Here is a 27,843-nt window from a genome sequence, read left to right as displayed (position 1 = left end):
GGTGGTCCTGCAGGGAGCCGATGTGAGTGTCTGGGCCAGTCTCTTCCCAGTTTGGCCTGGACCTCAGGCCAGAGACTCTGGAGATAGAAGGAGGGGATCCTACCATTGGGTTCAGGGCTCCAGGACAGATATTTATCTTAGCAGGAGGATCTTTTCCCATAGGCAGCAACAGTTTTCCAGAAGCTGGTGGGGTGTATGTTTAAAACAAATAGTAATTATAGAAGGACACTAGTTGTTCAACCAAGACAACATTTTTTTTTTTTTCACCTTGGGAGAGTTGGGGAAGAACAGGAGTGGTATTGCCTTTAGTTTCTTGGCAGAGAAGCTGAGGCAGAGGACCTGTGCATTGCCATGGAGATTGAGGTACAGTGTCAGGCACACTCTAAAAGAAACAGGCTTCCCGTCCTGGGGCACAGGGAAGTCAGCCCTGGCAGTGGTGGTCAGCACGGACCTGCTGGGCCCCAGGTGGGTGGTAGAGGGGAAGGAGGAGGACGCAGAGTCTTGGCCTGTGGGTCCAACTAGAAGGGCCCCTTGTTTTTCCCCTCACCAACTTTTCATGGTGTTGGGTCGCTCAGCCTCAGGCAGATAACATTACTCAGTAATTACTCTCCCCATTTAAAGCTCATGCCGTTTAACTGGCTCCGAGTAATTAATGAAAGTTGGTGCGCGGGCCCCTGATTTACGGCTCCGAGTCAGCGCGGGGTCAGCTGAGCGGATTCATTTCTCTCGCCTGTGCTGCCCCCTGTGAGAGCAGTGGTGTTTGGCTTTTGAGCGGGTAACAACTTTCTACACCGAGCGGTTGGCGGTTTTCACACTTACGGGAGGTTCAGTACAGAAGCGTCAGACTCAGTGCAAGGCAAGGGCGTAAATAAATTGGCAAACGGCAAGGAGGTCAGGGCTTTATTTGGGACAAGGCGGGGAATCGTCCCAAGGTCACACACTTCGGGGGCTTCGGTCCAGCTTCTCGCTGAAAGTCCTGCGGCGGAGATCCTAATGGAGGGCGCGGCGCTCCTATGCGCGGGTTCTGGTTCGGACCCACAGTCTCTGTCTCCCTGTTGACGCTGTGCTTCTCTCCGCCGCGCCCACAGGATACAGCACAGTCACCTTCGACGGGACTCCCAGCTACGGTCACACGCCCTCGCACCACGCCGCGCAGTTTCCTAACCACTCCTTCAAGCACGAGGACCCCATGGGCCAGCAGGGCTCGCTGGGTAAGCAGGCGGGAATGATGTGGGGTCCTTCTCTTCTTTCATGCGACCTCCCCCACCCAATTTCCAACCTACAGCAAATTGGGGAAGGGAGAAGAGGACATCCAAAGGGGTTTTGAGAAATAATAAGCCCGATCTTATCCAGTTTAAAAGAAGAGCCCCTCCCCACCCCAAGTATGTAAGTGACAGCTCTTGCTCAACCAAATCTACGAAAGTCCGAAGGGTCTTTCAGGGGTACTAGCCAGAGACTGCTAAGGGAATGTAAAGTGAGCAGCTTAGCTCTTTACCATCTCGACACCCTCTCTCTGCGCGCCCAGCATCCAGGCCCCATCGTCCCCAGCTTAGCCTCCGAGCCCAGCTCAGGATGCTCTCTGACCCCCACCCCCAGCCCTTGAGGCGCGCTCACTCCGCTCTCTCCCCGGCTCCCTGCAGGCGAGCAGCAGTACTCCGTGCCGCCCCCAGTCTACGGCTGCCACACGCCCACCGACAGCTGCACGGGCAGCCAGGCCCTGCTGCTGAGGACGCCCTACAGCAGGTAGGAAGACGCTTGACCCTGCAGGGGCCGCGCGCCGGCGGGCGTGCGAACGTCCGACGCGGGGCAGCCTGGACTCGGGGCGTGCAGGGTTGGGGAGGCAAAGGATGCCTTTAGCCCACTCGGCTACTTAGAGCAAATTGAAGCTGATCTCGAGGCTCTGATTTGAAAGAAGTAGATTTCTTCGTCTCCGTGTTCTTATTTTGAATATAAACGAGAGTTATTACTATTTAGAGCTGAAGAAGAAAGCAGCGCTTTGAGAAGTGATTTTTTAAAGGGCTCTTTGCTAGGAGGGCGGGGCGGGGGCAACTTTAGCATCCTCAGGACCAAAGATTAAACACTCCCACGCTGTTCTCGCACCCTTCAAACCCCTCCTCGCCTACTTGTCACCCTGCCAGACTTCTTTGGGACTACTTCGAGAGTGCGTACCCTCGGGCAACGGGCTTCTCCCCACCTCTGTCCTCCAAGCCCCTGGTGCGGCAGCGCTTTGTAGGAGTCGTGCGCAGCGCGGAACTACGTGCCTACAGCGGGACCCCGGACTGTGTGCGGGACTGTAGTGGGTCACAGAAGTGTCCTGAGCCCGCCCTTTTTCCTGTTCCCAGGAGGCGGAAGACAGCTTCTTTTTCTTAGAAGGTTTTTTCCTGACCTCTGTGCCTTCTCTCGGCTCTCACTCCACCTTCCACCTACTCTCCCCCAAATTTATTCTTCAACTTTGGGTGAACTTGGCCGGCATCCCGCGTCTCTGATAGGGTTGCCTAGTAACTGGTGCACACGCCCGCCCGCGCCAGGCAGAGAGGTGCGGCGGGGGTAGGGAAGTGGCCGCTCGCGGCTTTAGAGGCCGGGGATTGGGCGCGCATTACCTCATATCCCACCACTACCCCCACCCCGATGCTGCAGGGAGCCTGATACTGACTGCCCCCAAACTCATCTCCATCCTCCCTCCCCTCCGCTTCAGGAGCCGGGGTTGACGTCAAGGGAAGGAGGTAGTGAGGTAATGAAGGAAGGAAAAGCTCCAGCCCTGGGAGATTGGGTGGGGGTAATGGCCACGCCTGGGGAGCCTCCAGCCCCACAGGTGGAGGAGGGGAAGGAGTCTTCGCTCTCGAGCTCACGGTGGCGCATCCCAAAGTCCAGACGTGCTTATGAAATTGAGCTTGGGACTGGTCTGATTCTCCTGTCCTGTGGAGGTCCAGGGCCGAGCCCCTTCTACTGCGTCTGAGGCGCCCTGACTTTGGAAACCTTTCCTATTCATCGGAAAATACGGCATATCTAATCAGGTCTTAGATTCGAGGTCACTCCCCCACCCCACCCCCCCTTTCTTTGCCTTTTCTTTCTTTTGTTCCTTCTTTCTTTCGAGAGGGGGCAAAGAAATGCACGCAGGTTGCAGAGTTAGAGGTAGAATGGTCACATCTCATCACCCTCCTTTTCTCCCTCACTAGCTTGGGCCTAGTCCTGTTCTCTGACACCGCGGGCCCAGTGTTCTGCCCCAAGCCGGCCATCTCTGTGTCTCCCCTTGGCCAGGTCACTGGAATGAATTCAGAATCCCCAACCATTTTCTGTTGTGATTCTCCTCCCCTAGCAAAACTGGGTGGAGAGGCCATTGCCATCCTTCCTGAGGAGCTGCTCCTGTCCATTGCCAGAGTGGCATTGCTGTTACTTTAGTAGAAACTGGGGGTACAGTTGAAATGGTTCCCCATGGGATGACCTTGGCCCACTCCTCCCTCCTTGGCCCCTGTTTAGTGCCTCAACCTAGGCTGAGAGGAAGACCTTGACGCCCAGGTGAGTGCTGTTTCCATGAGCCAGGATCCCTCCTGCCGGTTGGGAACCGAGAGGCCACTGGAGCCTGGTTCAGTAGTGACACCTGGCTACACACATTTCCTACTCTCCTTTCTCCTAAGCATAGAGTCCACCAGAGAGACTGAGCTGCTTAGAAAGGAGTCAGGGATAAGGTGATATGACCACTTTTAATAGCAGTTCTCCAAATTGAGTCCCTGTGGTGGATTTTGACTTAGGGCTGTGACACTCATATTGTATTGTATACATAAAATTTTCACATTTAAGTGGTCACTGTATAGAGCTATTTTCTCAGGCTCATCTAATTGGCCACTGTATAAAGATATTTTGTCAGGTTCCTCTTTTGGAAATACGTGCTTATCCCTTTTTACTTTCTACATAATTAGAACTCCCTCCTTATTTTTATATGAATATCATAAAAATACCATTTTCTCCCGTTATGGAAAATTTCCTAAGGAGTAACATCTAAAAAAGAATTTGTGACCCCAGTAGGAAGAAAGTGTGCTCCCTTGAAGTTTGTACTGTCTTTGAAGCTCCACCCACCCTAAAGTCACAACATTTGTAATCACTTTTCAAAGGTCAGGTATTTCCTCTGCAGTAATGCTGAGTGGACAGGTGTAGGAATATTTTAAAATTGGTTCTGTGCATTAACATTACAGCAGTTATGTCATTTCCTTCTTTCCTACTCCTAAAAAAGTTTGAAAGTGTATTTAAATGCTTCTGGAAGTGATAAGAGATGGTTTCCCCCTCCCTCCTGCCCCCCAAATATTGAATGTGGGTAGAGTTTTGTCTAAAGGTCGCTAAGGCTTGTGAAACTAGATTTCAGCCCTAACGGAACCCAGTGATCATAGCTGGGTGAAAGCATAAGCCTCTATAACTTAATAACCAGGAATTATTGCATGCTGACCATGGGCTCCCGGGCACCGTGCTAAATGCATCACTCAGTGCACTCATTTAATTCTTCTGATTGTCTATGAGGTAGGCACTCTAATTTCTATTCAGCCAAAGAGAACATAGATTTAGAGACTCAAAGTAACTTGCCCAAGATCACACAGAGAGTGAGAATCAGAAGCAGGATTTGTTCCTTAGTCTCTGTGACCTCAAAGCCCATCTGTGCTCTGAATTGCTGAGGGATTCCCCCACCTGGAATATTTCCTTTGTATGGTCCATGCCAGCATTTTTTGCTAATAAATAATAAGAGCAAATGCTTATAAAGTCTTACTGCGACCAGGCACCATTCTAAGCACTTTAGAAGTATAGACTTATTTAAGCCACATAACAATTCTTTGAGGTTGGCAATAGGTTATCACCTATCCTCCACTTCACAGAGGAGGAAACTGAGGCCCTGGGAGGTGAATTTGCCTGGTGTGACACAGTAAGGGACAGAGCTGGTGTTCAGAGTCAGGTAGTGAGGCTCTGGAATCCATCTTCCTACTCACTGCACCCGCCCTGCTGCTTCTCTTGATGCATGAGTGCCATTCTCTTTCCAAATGTGGCATCTGCCCTAGGTTTATTTCCTACAATTGTGAAATAAACCCATTATTCATTAGTTTTATCCATAGCTTTCAATATAAGTGCTTAGTGAATGGGGGCAGTATTTCTCCTGGTGAGTACTGTTAGAGCCAACTTGAGCTTTCTCCTGAAGTCCTAACTCACAAAGCAGCTTTGTCTTTTCCAACTGCAGACTCCTCTAGCTTTGCCTTTGCCACTGGGGGTGAGCTACTGGGGTGAAGTTCAGTCTAGGCACCTCAAGAAACACAGGGCAGAGACCTTTCTCCTTGTCCATCCAGAGAGGAGGAATGACTGCTTCCAGGGCCACTATGGTTTTTGCTGACTCAGAAGTGGTAGATGCCCCAGGAAAACTAGGACCCCATGTTCTCCTGAGGGGAGAAAGTAGTCAAGTCCACCCTCACTAAGCATAATCTCCCCACCCCCATTTCCACCTGGAATAGGCAGCTAGGTGGGCCTTCCCTGCTCACTTTCCTTCAGTCCTTTCCACAAGCCTCCGCCTCCTCTGATTACTGGCCGCCTCTGATTATTGACCTTCTTGGAGCCCTTGGCTGTGCCCATTGCACAGCTTGACTCTCACAGCTACTTTGAAAAGAAATTCTGTGTGCCGTGTTTGAAAAATATTCCCATGTACATTATTTTTTTTAGACATTCTAGTTATTCTTGTTGTTTCCCTTTCTTTTTATTCTTTTATATGGTTTGCATATCCTTCTTTAGCAATTGAACTACCAATATAAAGGAGAATGTTTCCATTTTGCCTCTTAGCAATTCGGGAAGCAATAATTGCTGATTGGAATATTTTTAATTGAATGTTGACGGTTCACAAATGGTGAAATTGACAATGGAGCCTGTTACCTGTAGACTGTCTTTCATGTGAGAGAAACTTCCTTTGCGGCCATAGAGTTTCTGGGGGATCCAGATCAGTGGGAAGTTCGCAATCCACCCTTTGAGTTCGCCTGTGACATTGACACACATCAGAAGACAGCTTGTGCCCAAGGAAGTGAAATCATAATGAATGATGCCTCTCTTCACTTGTGTATCTAAGTACACTTCATACTGTGTGCAAATTTCACGTAAGACAATACTGGTTTATGTTTCCCGCATAGGTAGGCTCAAAGACGAAAGGTCTGGAATGGTTTCCAGGGTGGTGGGCGGTATAATCAAAGCCAAAGGCTTGCCTCGGACTTGTCTCCAGGGAGGGGGAAAATCTAGTTTCAAATATTCCTGCAACTTTTGTGCTGAGCAAGTGTTTATTAATAGAAGTTGAATCCCCAGTGGGTTTTTCTTTGGTTAATTGGTGAGCTTGAGAGAAATTACAATACCAAGAGACTGACTGTAAAAGAATTATTCACCATGGCCTGCTGGGCAGAAATTTCTCAACAGGCAGCCTCCACGGCGCCTTGGAGGGAAGAACGCAGGAAAAGGGCTGCACGGAAGTCTGGCTGCAGCCTCTGTACGTGAGCCTCAGTTATCAGGTAGAGGTAAACCCACAGAGGCCTCTCTTGCCATGGGGCAGAGCTATTACAGCTAATGCTGGAAACATCATGAATTCTGATCACGGTTGCCACTTATTTCCACCTTTTCCTTGTTGGCTATTTTTTGTTGTTGTTGCTGTTTTTAAATCATCCCATGGGGAAACTCTTTTCTTCCACCAAGATGTTACTTTGCCAGCAGGCAACTATCTGGCAGGGGTAACTCCACTCTCAACCAGGTTCGACGGTTTCATTCCAGTGATGACATGAACCTTCTACCTTGTTCTGCTGAATATAGTAAACACACTTAAAGATGAAAATGTACTTGAATTACACATGCATGTGAAGAGTGGAGGAGTTCTAGTCCAGATAATAGCCGAGAGCTTTCTTCTTCCTTTCTTTTTGTGCGGAGGTCGAGAACTCAGTAATACTGCAGTCCAGGCCAAAACAAACTCTATATGATCTACTACTGACTTCCTTTTAAGTTCCCCTTTTTGCTACGACTAACTTCCTTTTATTTTACTCCAACTTGCATTAATCCCAGTTATGGAAGTTTCTTTCCTCTCTCTCTCGCCCCCAACTTCAAAGATTTCTGATATAGGAAACAAGTGACTTTTTCTTTTTAAAGACCTATTTAAAAAATTTAAAGGACACTGTGACTTTCAGAATATATTTTGGCAACCTGCAATTTCAGAGTTCGCTTCCGAACAGACAGAGTTAGACGGGAAGCTGAAATGCCTACGTGACCACTGTGATTGCTCTGAGCCAAACCACCTGCTTATCTGATCTCCTCTGGGAATGAGATGGTTGACACCTACAGTGGTTATTTAATAATTGGATGCTTTATTTGTCAGAGGCCATATATTCTTTGACTGGTGCTGCCTATTTCCGTGGGCTTTCATGATGAGAGCTGGGTGTTGACCGATTGCCCAAAGAGATCAGAGCCTGAGCATGCTCGGGCCCAGTATTTTTAGCTCGAGGTCACATTTTGTCTTTTCCCCAGCAGCAGTTACTGTCGTTGCTGTCATTGACTTCCAGTTGAAAGGTTGTGCCAGCCAAGCTGATTGACTGAGCCACCGAGGAGCCCCAGCCAACAGAAGGCAGGATGTGGTTAAAATTGTGCTCTGTTCCTGAAGCCTCAGGAAACCTATTAGTAGCTTGGGGATGTTCTGAAGGTCCTTCTCCCCCATCAGCCCTTTCCATCTTCTCTCCCCTTCTAAGGATTTACAAGCTGGTCTGTCAGGAGTACTAAAATCAAGAAGTGGGGTTCGTACTGGATCTTGGCATGCTCTCTTTAGTTAGCTGAAGAGAATGTGTTGGGCATCTTGCATCTTGTAGCTTTCTGGAGACAGTAGGTTATGATGTGCCTTGAGTATGTTCTCTTTCCCCTCCAGACTCTTGTCTGTGTCATAATGTTATTGTTACTATTATTTAAATGGTAGTGAGAGGGTGAGGCTCAGAGGCCAGTGATGCCTAAAACCTTCAAAGGGGCAGGGCAGGATGATTGTGGGGACATCAGAGAAGCCAGCTCAAGGCATCTCCCTCAGCCCAGGTCCTCCTCTGATAAATGGGGATCATAATTATCCCTGCCTTACAGAGTTGTAAAAAATATTGGAGATGTGTGAAAGTACTGTGCAGAATTTGATAAATTAGAAATAAATTTAAAGATTTTATCTGTATAGTCCTCAGAGAGTCATCATTAAAGCTTTATGACATCCCTGTAATGTTAGACTGATTGAGATTAATATTCCCATTTGACAGATGAGAAAACTGAGGTGTGGAGAGCTGAATTAATTTGCTCAAGGTCCTAAAGCTTAGAGAGTAGCACTGTCCAATAGAAACATAACGCAAGGCATATATATAATTTGAAATTTGCTAGTAGCCACATAAAAAAAGAAACAATGAAGTTGATTTTGAAACATTCTATTTAGCTGAATATAGTCAAAACCTTATTTCAACATGTGGCATTAGCTATATTTCAAGTGCTCAATAGCTCTATGTGACTAGTGGCTACTACATCAGACAGTGCAGTATAGAGTATTTATTAAGCACCTACTAGGAAGATGCACGTATGTAAGACCTTGTATTAGAGAAAGTGTGCTTTTGGCAGGAGGCAAGAAAATATCTCTAAAAGTGTCCTCTCTTTGGGGTACTTCCTTATAGAGATCCTTAGGAATCTATTGGACTATTCTTTAAATCTATGAGAAAATTTCTAAATCATAAAGTTAGGTCTTTGAGACTTATTAACTCATATGTGTAAATTTCCGTCACTCATCTTGTTTCTCATCTCTCTTGAAAATTAGGATTTTCCTAGTCTTAGGCATGGATGAAATAATTTCAGAAAGACCCCACATCCCAATAGGGCCTAGGAAAATTGTCAAGTGGGGCTGAGTGATTTTAGCTGGTGAACAGTTTTTAAAAAATTAGTGACAAAAACATAGAGCTGCCTGGGGAATACAATGCCTGTTGGCTGAGATTAATGGCAAGATTAATAAATGGATTGCTTGATGAAAAGTGCAGGAGAACAAAAACCAGTAGAGATTGTGGAGGAGGCCACTTATTAATGAACCGTCAGCTCAAAGAAAGTTCAAGAAACTCTCCTGTGTTAAATGCAGCAGGCTGGCACGTCTAATAAAAATTGGGGTCCTTCAGGAATTAATTACACTGGCCTTACAGCAAGAATTCATGGAATTGAGAAACATAGTGGCACAGACCAGCACCAGCCGCTGCTGCAAATGGGGAAGCTGCAGGAGAAACTAATCATTTTTTTTTCATTGATATGTAGGATATTGTAGTAGCATAATAGTCAGTCAGACATGGGGATGAATGATGGGGTCCAGATATACACTGACTAATGAAACTACACATACTTTGAGATTGAAGTCACTTCACATTTCACATGTAAAATTCCCTTCTGGCATCTGATTTCCTCCTTATCCTGTGTACCCGCCACTAAAGAGTTCCAAATAATTTTCAGTGATTACATGAGAGGCAGATGGACTCTACCATGATTTATCAAGCTTTGCCGAGAGAGAGCACAGTATTCATTTTATTCCTTGTTGCTGTAATTTCCCAGTTTGGTTGGCCTGATAAAACCTTCTCTTAATTAAACTCTGGTGTTGCCTCTGCCCAGTGGATGAAGCAACCCAAAGGAATGCCATGACAAGATGGAGATTGTCCAGAATTTGCAATCTGATATCACACATTAGATATTAAAAGCTTCTTACCTTTTTTCACTTCTGTCATGAAGGTGGAGTGAAAATGTTCTTCTGTAATGTGTTTAGACCAAGGGTTCCCAGACAAACCATTAATCTCTTGGGTTTCAGATTTCATAATTAACCATTTTACTTCAGGGCTAAATTTATTCTTAATAGAGCTTGGTAATTTAGGAGATGCCTGGTGATTCATTTACATGTTAGTTTTCTAGGAATGAGATAATTAGTAAATAAAAATGAAGACACATGTAATAAAGATGTTTATAAGACTTGTGCATGCAAAAAAAGGACGGGGAGGGAGAACAATTTTGGTTGGTTTACATAATAGTGCATTTCTCCTTTGAGGTCTTAATATAAATGATCAGCCATTGTTTTCCCTCAGAACTGGGCTGAGGGCTTTTTTTCAAAAAAGCTCCATTTGACTTATGCCAGAATTATAAAAGTTATGGAGAATGATTCCTTTAGTGTTACATAGAGTTTTTCATCCTCTCTCTCTCTTTTTTTTTTTTTGTTTGTCACATCCTTGCGTATTAGACCGTCTATCACCCGTCACTCTTTGACTTTTCGGGCCCACATAATCCACATGATACTTATCCTTTTGATTAAAACAACTTAATGGCCTTTTCACGAATAATTAATCTGCTGTCTTTTTACTTTCAGCTCCAGGCTTTTAACTTTAATGTTGAGTTATCCAGCCTGTGTTGCCTTCCAAAGTTTCACTCCCTTTAGCCTCTTCCCTTCAAAGGTTTAATACCTCTTTAGAAACTTTAATGTTTGCTATACTAAGGTTTTTTAAAGGCTCCCAAATTACTCTCACGTTTTTTCTTCTGTGTGCGAAGTGAATAACTGTGCAGAAATCAGTGGGATGCAATGAAGATTATTTCAGATTCATGTATTCTGTCATTCTGGAAACCATGGAGGCTTTTGCTATAAAGAAAAGTTAAAACTCCACTGCTTTTTGAAGAAACAATTGCACATTTTTTTCGCAGTTATGCATTTCTAACTGAGTGTTTTTCTAATAGCGACAACTTGTACCAGATGACTTCCCAACTTGAATGCATGACCTGGAATCAGATGAACTTAGGAGCCACATTGAAGGGGTAAGGTCTTCTCTATTCCGTTGCCTTTGGACAGTAACTCACACCTGTTTGAACCATTTTAAAAGTGCTTATAACTTATGAAGAGAGTATAGTTCTAGCAGAATAAACATGGCTTGTTGTAGAATCGAGATGCTTTCTTCCCACTCCCAATTGGTGGGTCGTGTTCAGTATTAAATTTTCAGGAATAGAAATAGAGGATGCTTTTGCCTAGAACAAGGTGGTTGAGAATATTGGAAAAACTTAATATGGCCCTTACTGAATTTTTTAGAGTTCTTCAAAGTCGTGTTCATTCACCCTTGTTTAATGTTTGTTTTATTAGTGATATCACAGATGTTAACCATTACTGTATCTCATCGAGAAATGCTTTCAGTTTACAAAGTTCAGGATCCAAATTTGTATTTGAGGGAGAATGATCAGACATCTAAAGCCAGATGTGCTCATACCTGGTTGTGCCAACAGGTTTTCTTTACACTTACTACAGAGCCACATCAGGGAGAACACAGCTATCAAGCATTGGTAGGGACAGTTCTCAGCACCTGAAAATGAAAAAAAGAAAGCAAGCGGGACTTGTTTTCAACAGTAAAAGAACTTGCTTTCAGTTTTCTAGCAAGTCTGAGTTGAAAGGAAGTCAGATATGACGCTCACGAAGCACCTACAACAGATCACGTGATGTTTTAGGTCACCTTGTTTAATCTGCCTAATATTATGAAGCCTAGGTACTGTTACCCTGTTTTCCAAAGAAGTCAATCAAACTCAGAGAGTTAAGTAACTCCTCAAGTTCACATCGTATGAAATGGTAGAACTGGGACTCGAAGCCCAGATCTGATTCCAAAGCCCATACTCTCTCCTGCCTCCCTGTGAGGCCTTCCACTCCACCATCAGCTCCAGTGGGATTGGGGCCTTAGTTCAGAACTCTTTATTAGCCAGCTAGCTTCACATCTCTGTGTATTTAGTGGCTTCTCATTGGATTCTGGGATCTGGGGGCTTGCTAGAGCCATGCATGCTCCATTCCCCATTCCCCACCTCTTCTTTTCTTCTAGAGTTGCTGCTGGGAGCTCCAGCTCAGTGAAATGGACAGAAGGGCAGAGCAAGTGAGTGGACAATGCGATGATGGCAAAGCAAATGACGTAGGCCTTGGTGGTGGTGCCTGGGGGCCATGCAGGAGTTAGGACTGACAACGGGTAATTAGGGTAGCCTTTGGTGCACTGGGATGAGGAAAATCTCTCTTCTCCCTCTTTCTGCCTTTTATTATTTATCATAGACATAACTGTGGGCAAAAATGGAGGTGGTGACACTTCCTATCAACATACTCCTGGAAAGCAATTATTAGAGTGACGCAGTAGGAACCCTGCTCATTTCCTCGTGAATGTTTCACAAAATACTAACTTTGTGGCATTACACATGTTCCTGTTAGATCAGCCAGATCTTTCAGTCATACTTACATTTTTCTTTGTATACCTTTAAATCTCTAAGGGAGAAATTAATTTTTACCCCAAATCTATAGTCAGATTTTCTGCAAAGATTTTTTTTTTTTAGTTCCCAAACATCTGCGCCTTCCCTGGTTCTGTAGCCTGCATCCTGGGACATTTCTGTAACTACTTCTTTTGATTTCATTTTCTCTTCTTGAACGCCGGAACCAGCCTTTGCTCTTCTCATCCTTCTTTCTTTTGTTGGCTCAGTCCTGTTGTTTGGATCATCCTTCAGTAATCAGCAGAGTTGCTTTCCATCTTTTAAGACAAACTGTTAGATCCTTCTCTCTATCCCCATCCCCCAATTTTTCTATTTTACCCAAATCGCCATTTCTTCTCTCTAAACCCCCAAATAAGAAGCTTTCCGTTGATTTGAATTTTTTCTCTCCCCACTTGCATCCAAGGGGATGTCGACGATTTCAGCATTCTGTCTTTCTACCTACTCTCAACTTGTATTTCTTGGCTTCTTGGTTTCATTCTTTCTTTCCGATTCTCTTCCTTTTTCTTCTCTCTCGTCTACTCAGAATTCAGTAACGGTCCCCAAACTAACTGCCAATAGAAAGAACATGATTGTGAAGTGAATATGTTTCAGTTTTTAAAATTTCTTCATCTTGGATTCCAGGGCTTGTTTTCTGCTTAATTACAAAAATTACAGATCAGAAATCTTGGCATGTGTTTAACTCAGAATGTTTTTATAGTTGAAAGAATTTTGATAACTTTTAAGGTCTATTAGTCACTTGCTGGAGAGTCAGAAGCTATATTTTAAGGATAAATCACAAAGTGTCGATCATTTTTTTTTTTTTTCAATTCTGTGCAAGAAAAAAAAATCTAGAAGAGTTTGCATTGTTTTGGTGCTTACATTTTGGAAAAGGATTTCCGAAATCAAAATGTATTTCTTGAATACTAACTTCATTCAGAGAGCTGTACAGAAAGGGTCAAATGGCCCCAGTAGATAGTCCTACAGAAGAACAACTCTTCAGAGAGCAAAAAAGTGTGCAGTTGTCTAATTCACTAACATCGCTCACACTGTGGGTGATATTATAAGTCAGCTAATGTCTGCTTCCATTTGCGAACTGAACATTTATCTAAGAATGGATGTTAATATTAATGGGCTCTGTATGAGGGACTTTACACATTTCCTCTTTTGATCTCAGCTTTCAGATGAGGAGGCTGGAGAGATTAAGCCACCTAACCAAGTTCGCATAGCGAGTAACTGGCAGGCCACTTTGGAGCCCACTTCTGTCTGACTCCAGGATCTGGGCCCTAGATTAGAATTTCTTAAACTTTTTGGACAGTGACCATAGTAGAAATACCTTTTACACTGAGATCCATTACACACACACACACACACACACACACACACACATCAAATTTTCACAAAACAGTACTTGTTCCATACTGTGCATGCTGATGTTTTCTGCTTCATTCCATACCATTTTAAAAATGCTGGTGGTGATGTGTAAATTGATTTTAAAACCCGCTGATGTGTCACGACCTACAAGTCTGCCTCTCTTTTAGCTCTTCAAAAGAATAATTAATTAGCTCTTTCCTCCATGCCCATGAACAGCCAAGAACTGGATTCAGGTGAATCTGTTATTCCAGTAGAAAGTTTGGCTTTTCCCCAAGGGGGACATAATCTGGTTAGGTGTCATTATTCTTTATGATACTGAATTTACTTTCTTTTAGCTAGGTATGAAAACACTGTTAATATGAGAAATAACCTGAGAAAAGATATTTCATAAAGAAAGATAGAAAGAAAGAACTGTCTTTTGCTTTAATCCATAACTAGTATCTTGACACTATTTGAAATCATTGGTAAGAAAAATCATGGTGACAACATACATATATAACAGGAAAGCTGGAGGTTTGACTCATGTTTTGGAGAAGAAAGATATAATTTCCATATCACTCATAAAAATGAAGCATTATTACTTTTTTATTAAAGGATTATGTACTTCAGGCTAACCCCACTAAGTATTTGTTCATGTCTTCCTTCCTTGAAAATGTTACTTTTATAAAAAGCATAGGCTTGTTTCCTCATGTCCTAACAAGTCCACGAAGACATTTCATTAGATGTCGGGGAGCTGTGGTATTCTACTGGGCGACGATGGGGTGTTAGGGAGAGCACAGGCAAGGTGAGATGAAAACATGATGGAGAGCAGAGGACACTTGCCACCGATTCTCTCTTGTCTCCTTCTCTCTTTCCTCATTTTTTTAATCTCCGTATGACCATTGGGATCAGAATTACTTTTACGACCTGAAACAATATTGTATTTCAATTTCAGACAAGAAGAAAGTACTTCGCGAAACCATTCTTTTAACTCTGACACTTTACCTTACCCACAAACAAATGAAATTAGATTTTTAAAGTGGGTCACAGAGAAAAAAAATCGCCAGAGACCCTTTCTAAGCATTAATCCACCTTTATGAATAATTCTGTTTGTTTGTGGTGCCTTGCATCGCCTGCTTTTTATTTCTTTTAAAGACGTTTTCTCTGTGTTCTTAATGACTGCTGAATTTTTAAGGCTACTCACAAGCCTTGGCTATTCTGTTAGCCTCTGTTTTGTCTCTCCTGAAGAAAATATCCTGCAAAATGGAGAAACACATCAACCTTGACTGTGGTCCAAGTTATTAAAACAAGGAAGAAGTTATTCTCTGGAGACCTGGGTAGGGGGAGTGGGAAATCGAATACAATAGAAATGTTAAAGGAGTGCTGAGCAAAATGAATGTCCCTTTGCTGGTCCAAGAAGTTCACAGGCTGTTGGGAACACACAGTATTTGACCTGTGGATGCTTGAAAGGAAAAACGAAAGACTCGTGATGAGTGATGTATGGTGCAAACAAAGCTGTGCATTTGGGTAGGGCCAAGGCTGTTGAATCTGGAGAAAATCCCCGCTAGACATGGTCTCATCTCTGAGAACCTGAGCCAAAAGAGATAGCTGTCTTCTCTGGCTGGGAGTTCCAATACACAGCCCAGCACCTTCCCTCTCCAGCTCGTGAACATAAGGTACTTATCCAAGAGATTTACTTCTTGAAAACACATAGCCTGCTTTTAAGTGGCTTCTGGAGCTTGAGACACAAAAACAAAGGTGGAAAGAAACAGCTCTGTGAATACCAGCATTCCAGAGTGTACTCTTTCACCTCCACCCCCTGCAAAAAGTTGTTAGTTTCTCCATTTAGATGGTTACATTGATGCCTTGTAAGCAGATCTGTGCCTTGCATTGGACTTGGCTTGGGTCTGTTAGCCAGCTATACTGCAGAACGGAACATGGGAATCCTGGGTTTGCAGGGTGGAGGTGGAGATTCTGACTTAGAGCTGCGTTCCCTGTCCTCAGAGTGAACTAATTTAGTTGCTGCTTTTGCTTTCACTTCTCACCTCCCGGATGCTATTTTCCCCTCCCTAATTGTTCACCTTTCCCACCCGTTTCCTTATGGACAAATATTCAATTACTGTATTTAATTTTTAATTATGTATGTAACATATATGAATTAAAGAACAGTTAGAAAACACAAATACATAAGGGAGGAAATTAACACTCCCCCCAATATCCCAGTGAAACTACTATTATGTTGCATACACTTTTAGACCTTTTTCTATGTGTATGCATACTTTTGTGTCATTTTCTTTTTTAAATTAAAATTATTGGGATTTTATTGGTTAATAAAATCATATGGATTTCAAGTGTACAGTTCAGTAACATGTCACATGTATACTGTGTTGTGTGTTCGCCGTCCAAAGTTAAATTTCCTTCTGTCGCCATATATTTGACCCTCTGTGCCCCTATGTACCTCTCCCCTTATTTTTTTTTAATAATAAAAGATTGGCTTCCGCTGAGATCTAATTCAGCAAATGCTTATCAATAGGCTATTGCAGTATCTTGTGTTTCAACCCTCATGAGAGCGTTGACTTTTAAAAATATTCTCAACCTTTTCAAAAAAAACTTCATTTAAAAAATATTTTGGACTTTACAGACTTACCATCTCCACACGATGTTCCTATTTTATTTAAAAGCAAGGAATTATTTTCTTCTCATAAAGGTGAGGGAAAATGACAGGTTTGTTCAGATCAGGAGAAGAAAGGAGCTAAGCAGGAAAGATAGAAAGGGAAGATGGTGATTAAGCGGCCAAGCTGGAAATGAGCAGCATGGTAGACTCGGTGCAGGGAGATGAGGTGGAGTTATGAGGGTTCCGATGGGTTGATTAAGGGTTGTGTGTGCGTATGTGTGTGTCTGTGTGTACTGGAGGGGGAGAGGGTATAGCAGGTGCATGGAGGATGTCTTTCATGATCGAAAGGGGCACTTTGAACCTCTTATGTCTGTGATCCCATCTTGCTCCCTTCTGAGATCTTCTACTCGACATTTATTCTTCTCCCTGTTATCTACCCAAGAAAAAACCCATAACTGCTAGCTAGAAAAACATGGGTATAGACACAAAGTCATCCAAATAAATGTTTCCGTAAAATAGGGCCACCGTATATTTTAGTAGGGTTTTTTTTTTTTCCTGTTAAAAGTGAACAAGAATTTATTCTAGCTTTATTTATAACTCTTCATTTCAAAGGCGGAGCCATAGATGTAGTATTCTAAAAGCTAAGACGGTAACTTCATCTAAAATGAAAACAACTTTTTCCTTTTGATTATAAAGGTAACAACAGGCTTATTATTATTATTTTTTTAAATTCAGACAGTACCAAAACATAATGAAGGAGAAAAGAAAAAGTTATCTGTTATCTGTTCCAGAGATAACAGATAACAGATACTTTTAAAAACGTACTAGGGTATATTTTTATCTGCAGAGAAAAAAATCTGGAAACATTTACTGAACCACTAATTGTAGTTGCCTCTGGAAAGGGCAAAAGCCTCGTAGAGATGGATATAAGAGATCATAGGAGGAGATAAACTGGACAACGCTTTCATGGAGTTTTGCTGCAAAGGAGAGCAAAGAAATGGGGGGGTTCTAGCTCAGTGGGGATAGAGGGGTCAGGAGAAGGTTTTTTTTAATTGTTTTGTTTTATTTCATTTATATTTAGATAGACATACCTGCATGTTTGTTTGCCGATGAGAATTATCAAGAAGAGAAAAAAAATTGATGATGGGAGAGAGATAGAATTGCTGGAACAATGCCCTTGAGAGAGAAGAGGCTCCATGGGCAAGCGGGGGCTGGTTAGCTAGGCGCTGGGATAGTTCAACTAGTAACAGTATTGATTTACAGTTCTTTATTTAAAAGGATAGTAACCCTTTTCTTGTCATTTACTGAAAATATTTTCTCTGGTTTGTGTTTTAACCCTGTGAATGGTTTTTTTTTTCTGTCAGAAATTTTTATTTATATATTAAAAATTATCAGTTCATGTGGTTTTTGTTATGTATTTTTTCACCCTTATTAAGATATAATTGACATATTGTGTAAGTTTAAGGTACACAATGTGATTATTTGATACACAGTATATATTGTAAAATGGTTACCGCAATAGGGTTAGTTAATATCTGTGTCACCTCATTTAATGCAGAATGGTGACTGTAGTTAACAATACTATATTACATACCTGAAAGTTGCTAAGAGAGTAAATCTTAAATGTTCTCGTCACACTAGAAAAAAACCAAAGGATTTTTTTTTATTGTGTATTTTTCTATGGCTGCTTTTGAGCAATAATGGCTGAGTAGAGTTTATGTTTTATAGTTTTAAGTTTTTGGCTTTTATATCATGCCTACAAAAAGTTTTCCCAACCTAATATTTTTTAAAATTTATTTATTATTGCTATAATTTTTTGTTTTGCTTTTTACATTTAAATAATTAATTAAATCTTGAATTTATTTGACAGCTGCATTTCACCTTGATTTGTTTCTAGATGACTAGCCAGGATCCCCAAACTATTTTGAATAATCCATCTTTTTTTCTCAATGATTTCAAATATTACCTTTATCAATCCTTGGATGCTAATTCCTTGGATCTATTTCTAGACTATTATCTTCTTTTGATCAGTCTGGCTGGCTCTTTCTGTCAAGTATCAGATTTTTTTTTTTTTTGCTATAATTTTATAATCTGTTTAATCTGATATGAAAGTTCCTAGCATTGTACTTCTTTTTCAGACTATTTCTGGCTATTATCTCTTTTTCATTCTAAGATGAATTTTACATTCATTTTGTTAATTTCAAAGTCATTATCAATATTGATTCGTTAATTGTGACAAAGGCACCATAGTAATGTGAGATGTTAATAACAGAGGAAATTGGGTGTGGGGTATGTGGAAACCATCTGTATTATCTTAGAAAATTTTATGTAATTCTAAAACCATTCTAAAATAACAAGTTTATTTTTTTAAGTATTAATTGGAATTTTGAATGAACTGCATCAGGTTTAAAAATTAATTTTGGAGATTAGCTTTTGAAAAAAATTTAATCCTCTTTTCAAGAACATGGTATTTCTCAACATTTTTTCAAGTTTTGTTCTATGTCAGATGTCCCTAGAATTTCCTCCTTTCAAGATTTTTAACAGTAATGCCTCTAGCCTCAGAATGTGTTTGAAAGTGAATATGATTCTTTTAGATATGTTACAGATTTTTTTTGCTTTTTCACCTTGAATTACTTTGTTGTATTTCTGACATCAGTTTGGAGAGCAGGGCCTGCTGAATAGATGGTTATGCACACATAATCACCTACAAACCTCCATTTCAACTGGAGAAGCAGGAGAGATCTTAGTCTAGGAGCACTCTGCTTAATGTTGGGGTTTCAGGGAGGACAATTTTTATGTAACTGAGTACAGTTGAGTAAATTGTTCCAATTCAAAAATGTGAGAGCAAGTTGGGTGGAAGCCTTGTTCCATCTTTCTTGTGTGAAATTCAGAGTTCATCTATCTTGTGGACTTGGGACACCCATCCTTGGGGTGGAGCTAGCGGTGGCCTCTGCTATGAAGCAACGCATTGAGGATATAGAACTCAGTGAGTTAGGTAAAATTGGGATTCTGATGAACTAGCACCTCAATATCAGACCACATGTAAGGGGATATCCATATATTTCTTATATGGTCTGATGAGATGGTCTATGAGAACATGAGTTCCCATGTCTATATGTGTTGAAGTACGAAGGAAAGTCATGCCTAAAAATATTCTTCCAAGTAATAGGGACATCGTGAATTTTTTGGACTGTGTTCTCCCTAAACTGTTGTGGGAAACTGGATTTAAAATATTTCTTAGCTCTGCTCTGAGTGTGAAGCCAGAGGAAAAAGGTCAGTCGGAGGAGGTTTGTGTACCATTTTGAGTGATGAGGAAAGCTTGGTGGTACATAGGGCTGATTTATATAAGCATTGTTGTCAGGCTGTTAACCACTCAGCCCGTGTCCCCTATAAAATAGCAGCCAATGACTCGGCAGCATGGGAAGTGAAGACATGTGAGCCATGACTATAAAGAAACTCTCAAGAGAGGAATGTAAACAAGTTTTTAGTAATAATAACATCGTTGGAACAAGTGGGCATCTTCCAAAAGGTAATACTTTGAAGGGACTCATTTACAGGTATCATGTTTCAATATATTTGCTGAAAAATAAAGCTAATTACCTTTAGGTAACCATGTTATTATATATTAATAAGACTTTTTCTATAGCAGGTTGCAGAATGCCAGTTGTAACTGGCATAGGTCAAAGAGAGAATTTCGTAGCTTATGGTACTATGTTTTAAAACCCCAGGTCTGGATTCAGGGGCTCAGACATTGTCATTAGAACACTTTTATTGTCTCATATCTCTGTTCTCCTCTGTGCTGGCTGCCTTCTCAGACAAGCTTTCTCTGTTGTGGCAACAGTAGCTCTGGTTTTTGGCACCTACAGCATCACAAGGAGAATGCCTCTCTATTGGTTTATCTCCAGCAAAAGACTCAGGGAAGGCTCTGATCGGCTTGGATTGGGTCATGCTAGAGAATGCAGTTATCTGACTGGCCAGGCCCTCGGCATGTACTCACCCCTGGAGCCTGAGGTAGATTTAGAGAGGGGTGGTTCCCTAAAAGGAAAAGAAGGCTGTGTTACCAGACCAAAGTGCAATGGATGTGAAATGGGCAAAACAAGAGATACTCAATAATTTAAAAAGTCAGAGTTAATGAAAGTGGGGTGATGTGGACCTGGATATATGAGATGTACGCCATTAGAATGTGTGAGACCTGGATAGAAAATAAATGAAGGATGCAGTGGGGAGGGGGAAGGGAGAAGCCTTCTTCCTAGTGCTCATGGTAAAAGTGTTCATTAAAAAGCACAATAGTTAGAATTATTGCCATCGTGCAATTTTTAATTCAAAGTGAAACAAAATATAATGTTTTTGTTAAAAGTAAAAAATGCATAGTGTTCTTGAGGTCTGAACTGAAATGAAACACCTGAGGGCAGGAGGAATGTAAATTTTTAAGTAAAAAAATAGATGATTCTTCTTTGTAGACCATACTTCTGGGGAAATTTTATATCTATGAACTAAAATTATAGGCATTATTTGTGTGTTTTAACTCAATCAAATTTAAGTTGGTGGTTATTTTAAGTTCTACTTTCAGTGCTAGATTAGCGAGAGAGACTTCATCTTTTGTCCTTTCCCCTTATATTCTCAGGAGCAGAATAATGTTTTGGTTTTTAATATAACACTGATTTGTTACATTCCCACTATAAAAGACCACTATAAAAGATAAAATTACACAAAGAAAATAGAATGACTAGATGGCATTGATGATAATATGTGTGCAGAATTTTGAATTTTATATCAACATTGCCCTTAGCTCATCACACTCAGGCAAAGAATAAAATAACATTCATGTTGCACTAGAGGTAGGTTGCCACCAACTCTGAGTATGTACAAAAAGATAATTCAATATCTATTCATTTCCCCAAGTCGGAGCTTATAAATGGATATGAAAGTAGGTTTTGAAATTACTATGGCTACATGCACATCACATTTTCATTCACTAAATCTTTAAACCTAAGAATTGTGGTGTGACCACTGAGGCTTCCTAGAAAAAGTTCCTGGTTCTTTTGGCCCTAAGTCCTTTAGGGCTGATTAGTTCAAGTCCAACTATCTCTGGCTCATCCTTGTGCATGGTGAACATTTGTGCAGTGGCTTTTTGTTTCGTTGACCTTGTTTTATTTTGTTCATTGCCCTCTCTTGAGTCTCTTTTATATGTAGCTGTCCTTCCCACCCCTCACCCTTCTTGTTTTCACATCTCTTGATTCGTTGGAGATAGTAGGTCAGTTGGCCATAGAACATCCCACAGTCTGGTTTTGGCTGACTGCTTCCTCTTCTAGTCATTTAACTTTAGGCCTCCATCTTCTTTATTTCCTAAAAACAGGTAGTTGGATCTAGAAGCTCGATTAGATTTGGAGTTCCTTTTTTTTTTTTTTTTGGCAAGAATAAACAAGTGATGGTGTGTTCAGCTTCATTTCTTGTGTAAGGAAGCATAATTTCTTTACATGGATGGTTCCATTGCTCATTTCCATTAAAAGCAGCACACTAGGAAGGGGTTATACTTCTCAAGGCTTGAATCAAAGTATTTTTAACACCAAAAGGAACCAGAGATTTAAGTGTCTCATATAAGTCTGAGTATCAAGGATAAAGAGAGAAGAGGGGTTTTTGGGAAATTCTTTTTTTTTTTTTGGATACAAAAGAGTTTGAAGTTTTTCCAGGTGCTTACCTTCAATCTGATTAACTCTGCAGAGATGAGAAGACAGGTGGAGATAGGAGGATGCCCACCTGACCAATGACAGGGAGCGAAGAGAGAAATCACAGGCCCTGGTTTTCCCTTTTTAAATATTCATATCACATGCTAATTGCCTTAAAAAAATTCTTCCCCCCTTCTTTCTTTTGTTTTTAACCTCTTCTGTTGATAAGGGATTTCAGGCTAGCTCTGGTTTTCCTCATCTGTAAAACCTCAATTCCTTTTTATTAATCTTCTTGTGCCTGTGGAATATCAAAATTAATCATTTCTAAAGAAGCTACTCTTCAAACGTTAAGTTTTTTCTGGGTCAGATCTCAGCGTACAAGTTTGTAGCATGAAGAGGGCTCATAATTTATGTTATATGAGGGACATTCTTCTCTTTTCGCAAACTTTCTAAGGACAAGTGATTATGTATTTTAAAGCTGTCTAGGAAAAGCAAACTTTCTCAGGATACATTTTTATGCATTTAAAGCTGTTTAAGAAAGTGTACGGTCCGCACCCATTGCCAGAAATAAAGTCACACAGTGTGTTTATTTTTCCAGTTAGGTGGAAATTTTTTTTATAAAAACCAGGCTGTTTTGACTGCTCTATTGCACTTAAGCAGACCATCTCCATCCGTGTACCTTGTGCTTTCTTTATAACACATGTATTGCACCTGAGACGGAAGATGAAGTATACTGAAGAGTGAATATTTTGAATTTGCTTCTCCTCACTGACCCACTGTCTTATCCTACCCACTCCCACTATATTTTTTAAACCTTCCACAGGCTTAATTTCATTCATACCCCTGGAGAAAAGAGCTGGGAATCATTCAAGTGTCATAATGATAACTTGAACCCAGGATGGGTTACACAGCCAGAATTGTCCAGCTAGTTTTGAAGAGAGAAGAGCTGGCCTGCACTCAAACCTCATCTCTGCCACTCGCCATCTGTCTGACTTTGGGCAGATAACTCGATCTCTTCTTAAACCTCAGTGTTCTTTGCTGTAAAATAGGGGGTAATACTAATAATATTTAACATTTATTAAGAGCGTACCATGTACAAAGCATCATGCTTTATTTTACTTATCTCATTTGATCATATAAGAGTCTGACAGAGGAGGGAGAGAGGCTGTTTTGCTCATTTTATATGAAGCTGAGGCCAGGGAAAGTTAAGTCGTTTGTTGAAGATGATATTCCTAATGACTCCTAGGGTTGCGCTAAGGACAAAAAGTATAAATATTTTAGATCTCAGTCTCCAGGCTTGTAAGAAGCATACCAGAAATAATTTTGGGGGTTGTTGGTTACCTATTGCATATAATCATAGACTTGAACATTTTGTTGGGATAAGGTTACTGAGTGATATTTAATATTAATTTCCCCATATAGCTTACTATCCCCCCCTACCTCCGGCTTTATTGAAATATAATAGACAAGTAATTGCTCGTATTTACATTATACAATTCAATGAGTTTTTTTTCAATTATAGTTGGCATACAATAACATATTAGTTTCAGTTGTATAACATAGTGATTAGAGATCTGTATAACTCACAAAGTGATCACCCCACTAAATCTAGTACCCCTCTTCCTCCTTACATATTTATTATAACATCGTTAACTATTTTCCCCATGCTGCAGTTTATATCTCCATGTCTATTTTGTATCTTTCCATTTGTACTTCTTAATCCCTTTGCCCTTTTTCACTGTTCTCCCAATCCTCTTCTTTATCTGTCCTTCGACTCTAAATAATAACTTTGCTGGATAAAGTATCCTTGGTTATAGATCCTGGGTTTTCATCACATTGAGTATTTTGTGCTAAGCTCTTCTGTCCTTCATAGTTTCTTTTGAGAAATCAGCTGCCAGTCTTATGGGTGCTCCCTTGTAGGTAACTAACTGCTTTTCTCTCGTTGCTTTTAAGATTCTCTCTTTGTATTTAACCTTTGACATCTTAATTATAATGTGTCTTAGTCTGGGCCTCTTTGGGTTCATCTTTTTTGGGACTCTCTGAGCTTCCTGGGGTTGTAGTCTATTTCCTTCACCAGGTTAGGGAAGTTTTCCATCATTGTTTCTTCAAATAGCTCTTCAACTTCTTGTTCTACAGATACCCCTATGCCATGGATATTTTTACATTTAATTGTGTCCCATATAATTATTATAGTCTTGGCTTCTTTTTTCTTGCTGTTCTGATTGAGTGTCCTTGGCTTCCCCATTCTCTATATTTGTGGTTCAGTCCTCTTCTTTATCCACTCTGTTGATTCCCTCTAATATACTCTTCATCTCAGATAATGTGTCCTTCATTTCTGACTAGTTCCCTTTTATAATTTCCATTTCCATCTTTATGAGTTTTTTTTTTATCCCTTTGTTAAAGATCTCACTGAATTCATCTACACTTCTCCTAAGTTCATTTAGCATTTTTATAACCAATGTTTTGAACTCTGCATCTGTAAGATTGCTTGACTCCTTTATTCCTGGATCTCTGTTTTGTTCTATCATATGGTGTCTGCTTCATTGTTTTTCCATTTGGCTGCCTTTCTGTGTCTGTTTCTATGTACTAAGTAAAGCTCCTAAGTCTCTTGGTCTTATTAGCATGGCTTTGTGTATTAGGTATCCAGTGGCACAGTCCTGAATGAGGTTCAGCTACAGGCCAAGTTTAGCCCCAGCCTGTGTCCCCTGGGGCCATCTGTTAAGATTCAGGAAGCAATTTACAGATGCTGTCCTTATAGTTGCCTCAAGAGGCCAAATCAGAAACTGAGGCCAGCTGCCACCAGTGTGGGTATTGGAGTTGGCTCAGCAGGGAGCACTGGACTCAATGAGGATACAACTGGATGTGGCTTGGGTGGGGCCACAATTGGGGGAGACGCAATTACAGGGAATCCTCTGGGCAGAGTGATCTCTGTTATCCAGTTTGATGATGTTTCAGCTATGGTGGTGCTACACCCACACACTGATTGGGGGAAGGCTTAACAGAGGAACAATCGATACTACCAGCACCTTTGCCCAGGAGAAGGCCTCACCTCTAGCCCTTGCTCCAACAACTCAGTGTCCTTCTGTAAGTCCCTGGTGCCCCACAAGCAGCCAACTCAGTGCTGGTGCTCAGAGCAAGCAGGTCTGTCACCGCAAAAGTCCGCTTGTGGACGTGGCCATTTTAAGAGGAACGTCTGCAGCTACCATAGTCTCTGCCCCACTCAGCCCCAGGGGACCAGGCAACCTCTTGTCTTTGCCCCCTCTTACATTCTACCATTGCAGGTTGATTTATTATTTCTTTCTCTAGTTGTAGTGTTTCTGTTCATCTAGATACCATATGACTTTACTTGCTGTTTGCTCTGTGTTTCCATCACAACTTTGATTTGGTTGCAAGAGGGATGAACAAAACCTCTATCATCTATGCCATTTTCTCAATCCATCTAGTTCACTTGTTTGATTTTCAAACAAATCTATGAAATAAATTATTAGCCTCATTTCACAGGTGGCGAATCTTAGTCACAGGAGGTCTAGCTGATTTACCCATGAGCACAGAGCAAATGAATGATATAAGTGGGCCTGGAACAGGTGTCTTCAGGCAAGGAACCCATGTTCTCATGGACTAATCTGGAGAGAAAGGATCCAGATTAATTTCGTTCTTTCAGATGTATCTGTAAGAAACTGAATAAATCCAGTTCCTTTGTCATGGTGGGCTGAGTAATGACCCCTAAGGATATTTAGATCCTAATCCTTGGAACCTATGACTCTTGCCTGCTGTGGCAAAACAGATTTTATAGGTGTGAGTAAATTAAGGATCTTGAGATGGAAGGATTATCCTAGATTATCAAAGTGGGCCAGATTATCCCAGATTATCCTAGATTATCAAAGTGGGCTTATGTTTTTATAAGAGGAAGGCAGAGGGAGATTTGATTACAGAAGAGTAGTAGAAGATGTGACGAAGGAAGCAAGAGGTCAGAATGATGCAAAGAAGGGACCAAAGAATTGAAGAAAGGAAGGAAAGAGATTCTCCCCTTAGTCTCCAGAAGAAAATAGGCTGTAGCATGGTGAGAGCTGGTTTGGGAATTCCGGTCTCCAGAATTGTAAGAGAATAATTTTGTGGTGTTTTAAGCAACCAGATTTGTGGTATTTGTTGCAGCAGCCTAAGGAAACTAGTATACTTGAATTGAATGCATAGTGAATATGGTTTTCTGTCTATAACTTCAATGCTTAAACCTAGTTTCAAGTGGGCCAGTGAAATTTAGAGGTAAACCACTGACATCTGTAGATGATAACTTCTAGATTTTGCTCTAACATCGGCCATTCCTGCTGTACAAATATAGCATCCTTTTAAAATTTCAAGGGTTTGGAAGACTCTAATAATCAGTTTTTAAAGAATTATGCACATCCCCACCTCTACTTTGTTGCCATGTGGGAAGAGACAACAGAGTCAAAATGGAGTTTTCCAGTTTACTGCTTATATGTCACTGCTCAGCCTTTAAAGCAGAGGTTGAACTGGTGGGGTCCTTAGGCCAGAGGCATTTTTGTATGACCTGACAGTGATTCTGTAAATTTTCAGTTATTTGCCAGAATTTAAAACTCAAGTGATCTCATATAAAAAAAAAACCCAGATTTCTGGCTTTTCTTGGAGAATAGAAAGATCTGACAATGCTGGGTTCATTTTATTGACAGTACTTGGCTGGTAGAGTGGAACTCTGGCTGTCTCCTTGGGGAGAGAGGGGCCAGGGTGGCTGTCCCTGTCAGTTAGTTCAGTGCCATCTTGCTCTCTAGGACCTTATCCATTTATTTTTCTCTCTTACTGGCCCCTGTAAGCTTATCTGAGTTTGTGGCTCTGCTTTAAAGAAAAAAGAACCAAATCCATATTCTGATCAGCTTAGCAAAGACATACAATAATTTTGCCTCTTGGCCAATAATCTGGAAATTCATGAAGAATAAGAGAAGTGACAGAAGAGTTAAGACAGGTAAATGTCTTAGTTACCAAGTAAGAAAAAACAAACAGTAGATTCTGGAAACCACAGAGCAGTAAGATTAGCATGAGTTCTTGGGAGCACGCAGGGAAGAAAACAGTTGTTAGGAGCTAAAGTATATTTATTAACCGCATACAAGGTAACACTCAGGTTTATTTCTTTTTGTGGTAGAATTACTAGTCTCCTAGTGGAAGGTCATTAGTATAGTGGATCTTCATTGCACAAAGACATTTGATAGTTATTTTTATGTCCTGTGTACAAGATAGGGAATCGTGGGATAAAGACTTATAAGAATGATTTGTGCTTCCTTGAACAACAAAACCAAAGGAGCTGTCTTAAGTATGTTTATCAAACTGGCAAGGGGTTTCCAGTGCAGTGCTGTGTGGCAGGAAAGGAGAAGCAGTCACATCACTCTCAGCCTCCTTCCTCATATCTTTACCTGTCGACACCGAACCCACCAGCTTCTCTCCACCTGCGGAAACACAGCCGCCCTTATTACGCCTCACTGTAAGTCCCTGTGATATCCCCGATGATCTTGGCCAAGAAGTCATCAAATCTCTTTTTCCTGTCATTCATTCAGCTGGTCGAGTATCAGATCTGTTAAAGGAAGTTTACCAGGCAACAAAACAGAAAAACATGAAAACATTTTACAAAGCACCAATTTCTCATCCTAAGAAAGTCTGGCCTTACTCAGGCTTGGGTCATGTGCCTTGCTATGCATAGTGCCAGGGTTCCTTTACTTTAGTTCTCATTATCTGGGTTGGAAGGTAGGTTAAGCCATTGTACACATTTCTGCCCCGAGGGAGATTTGGGTCTCTCAATTGCTTCATCAGTGGGATTCACACTCTGCTCTAGAAGCTGCTTTCTGGTATCAGCTCCATGAATGATAAAACCCTTGTGTCTGAGTCATGATGAATGTTTATGCCACCACTGTCTAGGGCTCTGTGATTCCTTTA

General features: G+C 41.3%; 1 protein-coding gene across 4 annotated transcripts in view; it reads left to right on the top strand.

Moving 5' to 3' along the window:
- WT1 (WT1 transcription factor) overlaps positions 1-27,843 on the top strand; it is a 48,462-nt gene that overhangs the window by 5,303 nt on the left and 15,316 nt on the right. For 2 of the 4 annotated variants that reach the window (XM_039866429.1, XM_039866428.1), the window contains exons 2-5: positions 1,089-1,211; positions 1,641-1,743; positions 10,750-10,827; positions 11,868-11,918. In XM_039866429.1, coding sequence (XP_039722363.1) covers positions 1,089-1,211; positions 1,641-1,743; positions 10,750-10,827; positions 11,868-11,918 — 355 coding nt within the window. The remainder of the gene's footprint in view (positions 1-1,088; positions 1,212-1,640; positions 1,744-10,749; positions 10,828-11,867; positions 11,919-27,843) is intronic. The other 2 variants (XM_039866440.1, XM_039866434.1) reach the window with 1 other exon arrangement.

The sequence above is a fragment of the Pteropus medius genome, unplaced genomic scaffold (genome assembly GCF_902729225.1).
Source record: "Pteropus medius unplaced genomic scaffold, Ma_sr-lr_union100, whole genome shotgun sequence".
Classification (NCBI taxonomy): Eukaryota; Metazoa; Chordata; class Mammalia; order Chiroptera; family Pteropodidae; genus Pteropus; species Pteropus medius.
The sequence above is the reverse complement of the archived record's forward strand: the minus strand, read 5'-3'. Positions and strand labels throughout refer to the sequence as shown.